Raw genomic sequence first — 12,509 nt, 5'->3', positions numbered from 1 at the left:
TCTTCCTCCATAGTGCACGTTACCTCACGACACCTTCCCTTCCAGCAATAATAACCTAGAGTTGACACAGAACTGGGTTGTGTTCATTAGGAAACAAAACGTTATAAAAGGTTTTGCAACGCAAAATGAAAAGGAACGTTTATCATTGGACAAGTCCTGGTAGTCCCTCCCTGTTTCAGTCCATTTTCTTTCATTTGGGGCCTAATGAACATGAGCAACGTTTTCAGAGCCAGCTTGGCACGTTATTTATATAGCAGGAAGTGTGCATAGAAGTCATGGAAACGGGGCCAGTTGTGATCAAAAAAAGGAATAATGATAATAATGATCAATATATCATCCTCGTTAGGTGGATAATAGGGGATTTGTTTCAATTTGGCAGGCTGACAAGTGTGCTGTACAGTGGCTCTCCTTTAATGGCTTGCATTTATGATCATTTTATCCTCCGTTGCTGGAGTGATGAGGGATTGCAATGGAAACAAAAAGACAATTTATTTAATTCAGGCAAAATTGTTTGTGTCAAATCAAAATAAAATTACATTTTATTCGTCGTGTACACACTTTACAGCAGGTACAAAAGGTGCAGTGAAATGCTTATGTGCTAGCTCCCTCAACAATGCAGTACATGAATCAATAATAACAAGAAATGTCTCAAGTCTAAAATACGTAGTAAAAGCAATAGAAGAGGTAGTATGCAGTGTGTGTGTGTATTTGTCAGTGTGTGCAAATGCAGAGGACAACAGAGACATGCAGACTTGCAAAGGGCATGGTGTCTGTGTACAAGGTTGAGTTTATGTGTGCATATGTGTGTCTTTGTCTGTGTGAACGGAGAGGATCCAGACAGGCGCTGGGCCCTCGTGGTTTGCTAATCGTTCCCCCAGATGCCGACCGTGGTTTGCTCTCTCCTTCGTTATCGGCAAGGGGAAAACAAACAAAAGAGCGGAAAAGGGAGTCCTTGTGATATTATTCCTAACAATCCGGTACATGAGGCCTTGGTGTTAAACTAACACCGCTAAGACGATTAGATTACACCGTCTGACTGGCTGCGGCCAAACAGGTGCTGCAGCTTTTTTCATAGCTGCCATTCTTTAATAAGGCTGCTGTGTGGGTGTCATTTTCATATTTCCCCCATTGCTTCTTGCATTTTGGAGTGAACTCTCTCTGTCCTCTTTTGAACTATGAAGACAGTTTGAGAAACTGTTAAAAGACAAGTCAACCTGGGTGACTGCTATAAGATTGATTGATTGATTGAATGATTGATTGAAAGGATGGATTACTGTTCTCTTCCAGTCTTGTCTTTCAAGACAGCTTTGTCATCTAACTGACTGTGTAAGACTAGACGAATCACCATCAAATGACCTACCAGTTGACTCACTGACTGGCAGTCTAGTCTGTTATATGAATAAGTCATTGGCTACTGACTGATTGTTCTTTGACAGACATAATTACTAACTTATTTTATTTTCTCGATCACTGACTAGTTGACACACTGACTTACAGTCTGTTGCAGAAATAACTGATTGGCTACTGACAGAATGTTCCATGACTGACTTCCTCACTCGCTTGGTTCTCTCAAAACTAACTTGTTTACTCGACTGACAGGTTGTTTGGCTGGCTGTCTAGCTGGCAGATTGGTTTTAGTTACGTGAAAAGCACCAGCTGGCCCACAGTGGCATAAAGCACTGTTAAAATATTAACCTCCCTTCCCCATTACTATTTTCCTCCTCTCGCCCACCTGCCAGGATATCGAAGTATGTTACATCTGACCCAGGTATCAGTGCACTGAGGAGTGTCACCATTTTGTTGACATGACTCAAGTGTAACCGATGTGAAATGGCTAGCTAGTTAGCGGGGTGCGCGCTAATAGCGTTTCAATCGGTGACGTCACTTGCTCTGAGACCTTGAAGTAGTTGTTCCCCTCGCTCTGCAAGGGCCGTGGCGATGGGTAACGATGCTTCGTGGGAGGCAGTTGTTGATGTGTGCAGAGCGTCCCTGGTTCGAGCCCAGGTAGGGGCGAGGAGAGGGACGGAAGCTATACTGTTACATTGATGCTGTTGACCCGGATCACTGGTTGCTGCGGAAAAGGAGGAGGTCAAAAGGGGGTGAGTGTAACCGATGTGAAATGGTTAGCGGGGTGCACGCTAATAGCGTTTCAATCAGTGACGTCACTCGCTCTGAGACCTTGAAGTAGTTGTTCCCCTTGCTCTGCAAGGGCTGTGGCTTTTGTGGAGCGATGGGTAACGATGCTTCGAGGGTGGCTGTTGTCTATGTGTGCAGAGGGTCCCTGGTTCGAGCCCAGGTAGGGGCGAGGAGAGGGACAGAAGCTATACTGTTACACATGGAAGCCATTTTATTGGTGTACACAGATAAATTCTGTCCACAAGGGCAAACTGTATTTGTTCTCATGTAAACCTACTGGCATATGTCAATCAAATGTAATCAATCAAATGTATTTATAAAGCCCTTTTTACATCAGTAGATGTCACAAAGTGCTTATACAGAAACCCAGCCTAAAACCCCACACAGCAAGCAATGGAGATGTAGAAGCGTGGTGGCTAGGAAAAACTCCTTAGAAAGGCAGGAACCTAGGAAGAAACTTGGAGAGGAATCAGGCTCTGAGGGGTGACCATTCCTCTTCTAGCTGTGCCGGGTGGAGATTATAAGAGTACATGGTCATTAAGGCCAGATCATTCTTCAAGATGTTCAAACATTCATAGTGTCACGGGCTGGCTCGAAAAACAACAGGAGAGGTAGAGTCAGGCGCAGGAGACAGAGAGTTCTTGACCACACTTCTTTATTAAAAGCAACTGGATGTGGTCGCCAAAAGTATTGGGGCGCAGCCCTTAAATTATTCTGCGGTGGTGTACACAATGAAAATAAACCACAGGCAGAGGGAAAAACCCAGTACACGTTCCTCTAGCACAAAAACCCCGGACAAGCAACACAATCACGTACAAACACATACATCCTACGCTAAACTAAATAACCCCCCCTTACTAATGACTAACCAAAAACAGGTGCGTGCCTACCTAGACCTAACCAACAGAAAGTGAAACAAAAAGGGATCGATGGTAGCTAGTAGGCCGGCGACGACGACCGCCGAGCTCCGCCCGGCCGAGGAGGGGCGCGCCACCATCCGTCACTGTCGTGACACATAGATAACCAGCACGGTCAAATAATAATCACAGTGGTTGTAGAGGGTGCAACAGGACAGCACCACAGGAGTAAATGTCAGTTGGCTTTTCATAGTCGAGCATTCAGAGGTCGAGACAGCAGGTGCGGTAGAGAGAGAGAGAGAGAAGGAGTGAGAGACGAAAACAGCAGGTCCGGGACAAGGTAGCACATCCGGTGAACAGGTCATTGAGTTGTTCACCGGCAGAACAGTTGAGTTGGAGCAGCAGCACAACCAGGTGGACTGGGGACTGCCAGGAGTCATCGGGCCAGGTAGTCCTGAGGCATGGTCCTAGGGCTCGGAGCCTCAGGGAGATGAGGAAGACAGGGAGAGAGAATTAGAGGGAGCATACTTAAGTTCACACTGGACACCTGGTAAGACAGGAGAATTTCACCAGATAGGACAGACTGACCCTAGCCCCCCGGGACATAGATACTGGAGGCTGAGACAGAGGGAAGTCGATGGAAACTGCAGCCCCGTCCGACGATACCCCCGAACAGGGCCAACCAGGCAGGATATAACCCCACTCACTTTGCCAAAGCACAGCCCCCACACCACTAGAGGGATATCAACAGACCACCAACTTACTACCCTGAGACAGGGCTGAGTATAGCCCACCAAGATCTCCTCCACCGCACAGGCCTCGCAAGACAGGAAGATCACGTCAGTGACTCAACCCACTCAAGTCGAGTATAGAGCAAAAAAGCCTGGCACGACGTGACACACCCCTCCTAGGGACGGCATGGAAGAGCACCAGTAAGCCAGTGGCTCAGCCCCCGTAATAGGGGTAGAGGCAGAGAATCCCAGTGGAGAGAGGGGAACCGGCCAGGCAGAGACATCAAGGGCGGTTCGTCACTCCAGTGCCTTTCCGTTCACCTTCACACCCCTGGGCCAGACTACACTCAGGACCTACTGAAGAGATAAGTCTTCAATGAAGACTTAAAGGTTGAGACCGAGTCTGTGTCTCTCACATGGATAGGCAGACCATTCCATAAAAATGGAGCTCCAAAGGAGAAAGCCCTGCCTCCAGCAGTTTGCTTAGAAAGGGATAATAAGAAGGCCTGCATCTTGTGATCGTAGTGTACGTGTAGGTATGTACGGCAGGACCAAATTGTAGAGTCCATGTAATGCCCTATGGTGGGGGTCGAATAAATTAAGGTGTGGCGGAGGTGTGTATACAGATATGCCGTATTCTGACATTGACTTTATTCCCAAATAATTCCACCACCTTTACGCGTGAGTAAACAATGAATAAGGTTTAGCGAACCTAACGGTTCCAAGTGGAAAAACATCTACTTAACTTTTTTCTGATATTAATAACAGCATTCTCCAAGCACTGCAATTTACAACTTGATAATAGTTTTGATAAGAGCTTGGTAAATGAGCAATCCGTTTGGGTACGGGAATTGTAAACATAAATGACACTTGCTCTATATCTATTTTACCTTATAATCTCTCGAGACAAATGTGAAACCAGTCATATGGCAGCAAACTGAAGCATATCAACTTTCCCACAGTAAAGTTTATGAAATGCAATGCCATTACGCTGAATTTAAATTGTACGCCCTTTCAACTTGCAGGGATGGGCATTCTTGAATGTTTTAATTAATGCCTACCCCGATGTTCTCTGTCTCCTATTTCTATCATGTTAAATATTAGCCACTGTCAGTATTGACCGTCATTAGGCCTAATAACCACATATATTAAATTAAACTGCCAATTTACTGTTAGTTACTGTTGGTATTGCCTATATTATCATTCCATTTATTTACATTGTTTTGTTTACCTTAATTTTCTGCCTCTGTCAACGCGTCACTAATTAAATCATTATGGAGTGGAGCGCAGACCAAGCAGCTAAAGTTTGAACCTGATGCATGGCGCAATACTTGGGGCGTGTCATCACACAGATCCATGGTTAGTCCAGGCAATAGACAAGGGTATAGCCTACTATTGTACAATATTCTCCCTATTATAATTCTACAGTGGCTTCAGAAAGAATTCATACCCCTTTACTTATTCCACATTTAATGTTACAACCTGAATTCAAAATGGATTTAAAAAAAATAATATCTTCACACAAATGTTTTGAGAAATGTTTTCATATTTCTGTATTTCATTTTCAATAAATATCTCATTTACATAAGTATTCACACCACTGAGTCAATACATTTTAGGCAGCAACTACAACTGTGAGTCTTTCTAGGTAAGTCATCTGGACTTAAAAAATGTATTCAAGCTCTGTCAAGTTGGTTGTTGCTAGACAATGATCCCCCCCCCCACTCACGAACATTCAATGTCATCTTGGTAAGCAACTCCAGCGTATATTTTGTCTCATGATATAGGTTATTATCCTGCTGAAAGGTGAATTTGCCTCCCAGTGTCTGTTGGAAAGCTGACAACCAGGTGTTCCTCTAGGATTTTACCTGTGCTTAGCTCTATTCCATTTATTTTTATCCTAAAGAACCCCCTAGATGTTGCCGATGACAAGCATTCCCATAACATGATGCAGCCACCACCATGCTTGAAAATATGAAGAGTGGTACTTTGTGATGTGTTGTATTTGCCCCAAACATAACACTTTGTATTCAGGACATAAAGTTAATTTCTTTGCCACATTTTTTTCCAGTTTTACTTTAGTCCCTTATTGCAAACAGGATGCATGTTTTGGAGTATTTTTATTATGTACAGGCATCCTTCTTTTCACTCTGTCATTTATGTTAGTATAGTGGAGTAACTACAATGTTGATGATCCATCCTCCGTTTTCTCCTATCACAGCCATTAAACTCTATCTGTTTTAAAGTCACCATGGTGAAATCCCTGAGTAGTTTCCTTCTTATCTGGCAAATCAAATTTTAGTTGTCACGTGCCGAATAACTCCCTACACGTTGCAGATTAAATGCTTGTTTACGAGCCCTTCCCAACAATGTAGAGTAAAATATTTAATAAAAAAGAGTAACACTAGAGGAATAAAATTAAATGCACAAGAATGGAGCTATTTACAGGGAGTACCAGTACCAGATCAATATGCAACTGAGTTAGGAAGGGTGCCTGTATCTTTGTAGTGACTGGGTGTATTGATACACCATCCAAAGTTGAATTAATAACTTCACCATGCTCAAAGGGATATTCAATGTCTGCTTTTAAAAAAAACTTTTCCCCAATTTGTGCCCTTCTTTGTGAGGCATTGGAAAAACTCCCTGGTCTTTTGTGGTTGAATCTGTGGTTAAAATTCTCTGTCTTGACTGAGGGACCTTATAGATAATTGTATTTGTGGGGTACAAAGATGAGGTAGTCATTAAAAAATCATGTTAAACATTATTATTGCACATGGAGTGAGTCCATGCAAGTTATGTGAAATGTTAAGATTTTTTTTACTTGCCATAACTTGCCATAACAAAGGGGTTGAATACTTATACTTAAAAATGTCTAAAAACATAATTCCACTATGACATTATGGGGTATTGTGTGTAGGCCAGTGATACAAAAACTCAGTTTAATCCATTTTATATTCAGGCTGTAACACAACAAAATGTGGAAAAAGTAAAGGGTGTGAATACTTTCTGAAGGCAATGTATGTACACAAAACTTTCAACATTATCATGCGTTGAAGAACTGAATGTGGCAATTTCAGAATTAATCAAACCACTGTTTCCTTTCTTTCATTTTTTTTAATGATTTTTTAATGATTCATAAATTCATAAATTTATCTACCAATTGGTGCTGAAATGGAGACGAATATGCATATATTTTCAAATCAAATTTGATTTGTCACATGCGCCGAATACAACAGGTGTGTAGACCTTACAGTGAAATGCTTACTTATGAGCCCCTAACCAACAATGCAGTAAAAAAAATACAGATAAGAATAATAGATAAAAGTAACAAGTAATTAAAGAGCAGCAGTGAAATAACAATAGCAAGACTATATACAGGGGGTTGCCGATACAGAGTCAATGTGTGGGGGCACCGGTTATTTGAAGTAGGATGTACATGTAGGTAGAGTTATCAAAGTGACTATGCATAGATGACAACAGAAAGTAGCAGTGGTGTAAAGAAGGGGTGAGGGGGGGGCGCTCTGCAAATAGTCTGGGTAGCCATTGACTAGATGTTCAGGAGTCTTATGGCTTGGGGGTAGAAGCTGATAAGAATGGACCTAGACTTGGTGCTCCGGTACCGCTTGCCGTGCGGTAGCAGAGAGAACAGTCTATGACTTGGGTGGCTGGAGTCTTTGACCATTTTTAGGGCCTTCCTCTGACACCGCCTGGTATAGAGGTCCTGGATGGCAGGAAGCTCTATAACTGTTCTTACTACCCACTGTAGTGCCTTGTGGTCGGAGGCCGAGCAGTTGCCATACCAGGCAGTGATCCAACCAGTCAGGATGCTCTCGGTGGTGCAGCTGTAGAATCTTTTGAGGATCTGAGGACCCATGCCAAATCTTTTCAGTCTCCTGAGGGGGAATAGGTTTTGTTGTACCCTCTTCACAACTGTCTTGGTGTGCTTTGACCATGTTAGTTTGTTGGTGATGTGGACACCAAGGAACTTGAAGCTCTCAACCTGCTCCACGGCAGCCCTGTCGATGAGAATGGGGCCGTGCTCAGTCCTGTTTTTCCTGTAGTCCACAATCATCTCCTTTGTCTTGATCACGTTGAGGGAGAGGTTGTTGTCCTGGCCAGGTCTCTGACCTCCTCCCTATAGGCTGTCTCATCGTTGTCGGTGATCAGGCCTACCACTGTTGTGTCATCGGTAAATTTAATGATGGTGTTGGAGTCGTGCCTGGCCGTGCAGTCATGAGTGAACAGGGAGTACAGGAGGGGACTGAGCACGCACCCCTGAGAGAGAGACAATATTTAACCCATTATCTTAATGTATTCTAGTCTGTCGAAAAACATTTTAACTAAAAGCTACACCGTATTTAAAATGATGCCTATTGAATGAAAACTCCACAAGAAAAATCTGTTGGCCAGCAAGTCTGAGGGTTTTCAGCAGGTTGAATGACATTTATTCAGAGCGTGCAAAATGATTTGGGTTCAAGTTTTAGACCTATTTATTTATTTCTCTCTCTCTCTCTCTATCTCTATCTCTATCTATCTCTCTCTCTCTCTCTCTCTCTCTCTCTCAGAGACCTTCTTCGGATAGGAGTGACATTGGCCGGCCACCAGAAGAAGATTCTAGGCAGCATTCAGGACATGAGACTACAGATGAACCAAACACTACCTGTCCAGGTCTGAGATGGACAGACAGGATGGGGAGGAACTGTGCCAGAGAGAGCCAATAGGAAACCCTAGCTGCCTGACCATCTCTGCCAATCAGATGAAAACAAAACTGGCTTGCAGTGCCTCGAACTTGTGTTTTTCTTATTTTTCTTCCACGCCAACGTTTTATGTTTCTGTGTTCCACATTATTAGTCCAACGTTTTTCCATCCGATAAGACTTTTAACAGGATTATTTTGTAAAAAAGTAATGTCTAAAGACAAGAAAGAGAACCCATATCCCATGCGTGCCTCACTTGTTTCAGTGTGGGGTGATCGTTAGCATGCGTGCGTGTGAGGTTAGGCCAGGACTTAAACCCTCCCCTCCCACCTCTTGTATCCTGAACTTAGTCTTCCTCCTGTGAAAATCCATCTCCTTGAACCTTGACCCTACCCCAACATCTGTTGGAAAGCCCCCTGACGGACATTACAGTTGGAAAAGGAGGAACACTGAGTATAAAGTGTTTAAAAAAAGCAGAAAACGTGAACGAGCGTTCGCACACAAAAAAAGTGTTTGTACACCAAGATGATAAATGAAAACGATAGAAATTGTTTTATTGTTGGTGTGTGTGTGTTATTCCCCATCTTCATATTGAAGGTGTATTATTATGTACAAGGACACATGCCTAAGAAGGACATGGAGGAAGAGGGTAAATCAGAGGGTCAGAGAGGTTAAATGAGAGCTGCTTAGCTGGAACTGGCCACATTAGTTTGGCCTAACCAGGTCCAAAAGTATTGAACCAACCTTTTTCTAAAACCTGGGGGGAACTCACACTCAGGATGTTCTCAAAGCTTGGGACCATTGGCTCATTTTGGCTCATCAACTGTGTTTTTCTTACTATAATTATTGCTGTTAATTTGTTTACATCAGCCTTCCATTTATGTTTTTCTGTTCCATCATTTTGGGGAGATTTGTGTTTCAAGATGGCTGGTCAGAGCTAAGTACTCCTGTTGGACGTTTTGTGTGATGGGGGAGGGAGGAGCTAGGCGAGGACTGTGGCAACTCAATACAAAGACTGACCAGCCTTTTGTGTGTGCTTGTGTTTGTGCGTGAGTATGTATGTGTGTTTGTGTGTATGCGAATGTATGAGTGTAACAAAATACTGTACAATACAGCTTCAGCTACATCGCCACCATGGACAATTAACGCATGAACTGACCAGTGACAAGAGGCAACAATTATATCGGAAACAATTTCGCTATATTCTGTGGACAACTGTTCATTTCTTTTATTGAAATCCAAACATTTGGAAATATATATGCATCGTACAAAAACTAAGGGCAACCACGAAAGACACCATAACTTTATTTTCACTAATACCTGCATAAATAATGTATCTAAAACTTTAGGTACATTTCTATACTTCCACCCAGTGTATTTATTTTTCTCCCCACTTGGACAAGAGGCCATTCGAACTGTGGACTTATTCTAAAGAATAATCAAGAGGAAACGGAAAGACCCAAGAGGAATCGGCAAATTATTGATTATTATAAAAACGTGCATATAAAATTGGATAATGTATTTTTGTTGTTGTTCTAAACAGCCTGTAATGTTTTGTAACAAAAAATAAGATAAATAACATGAAAACAAAATGCTATTTGAGAAACTGGGAAAGTGTTGTTGTGAGACGTCGTTTGATTCTGAGTGAAATGAGCAGATAGCGAGGGATTGAAGACGAATAGAATGAGAGAGAGAGAAAGTGAGGAAGGGAAAGGGAGAGAGAAGTTAGGGACAGCTGCAATGATTTTAGCATTTCAAGGGGTAAACCGTGGTTAGACCACGAGGGGTATACACTCTGCACCAACAACCTCCCTCTCCTTTCAAGTGTATCTTTCTGTGTGTGAGTGGGTATGTTGAGCGTGTGTGTTTCAGGTCAAATTGTATTGGTGACCACCAAGACTGGATTTTTAGCTGTACCATCCCTTCTCTCAATCGTCTGTAAAGAAGATTATATTGTGTAGCCATGTGAACTTGTCAGTAGTTGTCTTCCATGCACCTTTATCCAAATGAAACTTCCTGACACAGTTGACACACTCAATGGTCGATGGAGATTTTATTGAAAGTGTGTTTGTACATCTCGATATTGTCCGTTACCAAGATTGTCCGTTGCCCCCACTGTATAGCTCTGTGACAGAGACCATTCTTAAACCGATAGGTCTGTAGACGGAGCTCCGTCAAGGGGCTCAGTGTGTGTGCACCTCCGTGATTGGACCCTAGTCCACTTTTTTCAGAGAAGTGGCCCCTTGGACCCGGCTTGTCAGACTGATTAATGCAGTGGCCAATCTGCTGCTCCGAGGGATACATTCACAGCCCAGCGCAGACATACGGATGGACGGCCTATGATTATCTGTATTTATTTCCTGTTCAGGCTGCAATCATTCTGTCTGGGCTCTGCGGCTCTGCCTGATTAGTACAGTGCGGGGACCAACAACCTTGGCCTGGAGACAGGCAGCAATCTGGAGCGCTCATTGTAAATGATAGCAGCTGCATCCCCTAGGACCGTACCATCAGTGTTATAGTTGGAGGGGAGTGGGGTTGGGGGCTGAGGGATGGGATGAACCACCTGTATTGGGCAGGGTGGTACTTGCAGTGCTGGCCCCACAGATTCACTTCGAAACGGTTTCTGTTGTCTACCGTGCATCAAGTCTTGCCATATTACTCTTTCAGACTTTCTTTTGAACCCTCTGAAGCCATCAAGGATATTATGCAAAAATATGTGTTCCTTATTTTGATTTCATTTTATCTTCTTTTAAAATAGAGGAATTTCCAGTTCAATGAGTCCCATGTAAGGGCTTACTAACCCGAAAAAGTTGCACTGTACGATAAGGATAGTGATAACAACAATACTGCTCTCAAAGTGAGGTGAGGTATAAATGCTACATCAGCTAGGACATTGACTTATTAGAACTTGGTTGATGAATGTGAACAATGGAGAAGGCTGAATACAATCAGATGTTTGACATGCCCATTCATGAAAAATAGCAGCTGAGAGCTAGGTTGAACTATTGATTTGTTGCACATGCTGTGCTAGGTCTTGGTTTATGTTTTGGGGAAAAAAGAATCTGAATGAGTGATGAGCTCTGATGCTGCAGCTACACATCTTAAAATGATTAAAATGCTTTGCACATCAACTCTGAACATATTGTTGGAACAAATAGAATATTCACACTGTAGGGAGATGTTCCTAACAGATGTTTCATACTTAGGACCTTGAATTGTCAAGAGTTGACGATTGTTCATCATTCTGTGTTTTTCTTTAATCATATCTTACAGACCAGTATCTCTGCTTAGCGTTGACATGTGAATGGAGTGTGTGTGTGTGGATATAGGTGCTAGTATTATAATTTTCTACTGAACCAATCCAGTCCGCAGTCTATACATTTATCGTAGATACAGTATCTCGCTCTGTGCCAATCACCGCATCTCTCTGAATGTATACGGAGTTAACACTCGCCTCACATTCCTCTACCTACCCCCTAGTCCTTCCACACGCCACCCCATCTAACCCCAAGACTTTTAACCCCTAACCTTTTCCAATAGAATATTTTTCAGAATTCTTTTTCTTCATCTGTCACTGTTTTATATAAATATATAAAAATTAAACAAACTCACTTAATATGCCTGTCTTCTCGTCACTTTCCAGATACATATCGAAAAAAGTGAGATGTTTACAAGTGTTGTACATGTATAGTGAGAGGAAAAGGAAGAAACCTTTGAGATTTGCATTTATTTTGTTCCTCTTTGAAAGCATTGAGATCTATTTAATGATGGTGCAGACAAAAACAACAAATTGATTAAAAAAAATGCATTCTTGTAGAAATATTTTTTAAATACCCTTTTGCAATTAAATTATTTACCAGTCAGTCTTTTGAGTGGTGTGATGAATTTGTATACACATTTCATATATTCATAGGCCTATATTATATTTTACTAGTAACAAACTATCAATATTGACATGCATTATTCATTTTCACAGTCTTCTTTTTCTCTTATCAGAATAAATACCAAGACAAATACAAAGTTCTATCTTTACAGTTATAACAAAGTTTAAGAAATGTGTAAACCATAACGTAGACTGAAAGACAGTTA

The 12,509-nt window shown here is 42.2% G+C and overlaps 1 protein-coding gene across 8 annotated transcripts in view; it reads left to right on the top strand.

The window, feature by feature from the left end:
* Nucleotides 1-12,283, top strand: part of LOC106613452 (ephrin type-B receptor 3) — a 123,011-nt gene extending 110,728 nt beyond the window's left edge. For all 8 annotated transcript variants that reach the window (XM_045687258.2, XM_082956680.1, XM_082956683.1 and 5 more), the window contains one exon: nucleotides 8,290-12,283. In XM_045687258.2, coding sequence (XP_045543214.1) covers nucleotides 8,290-8,398 — 109 coding nt within the window. In that variant the 3' untranslated portion in view covers nucleotides 8,399-12,283. The remainder of the gene's footprint in view (nucleotides 1-8,289) is intronic.
* Nucleotides 12,284-12,509: the final 226 nt, after the last annotated feature.

This window comes from Salmo salar, chromosome 10 (genome assembly GCF_965601325.2).
Source record: "Salmo salar chromosome 10, fSalSal1, whole genome shotgun sequence".
In the NCBI taxonomy this organism is placed as follows: Eukaryota; Metazoa; Chordata; class Actinopteri; order Salmoniformes; family Salmonidae; genus Salmo; species Salmo salar.
Note: the sequence above shows the minus strand (reverse complement) of the source record. Positions and strands in the feature narration are given on the sequence as shown.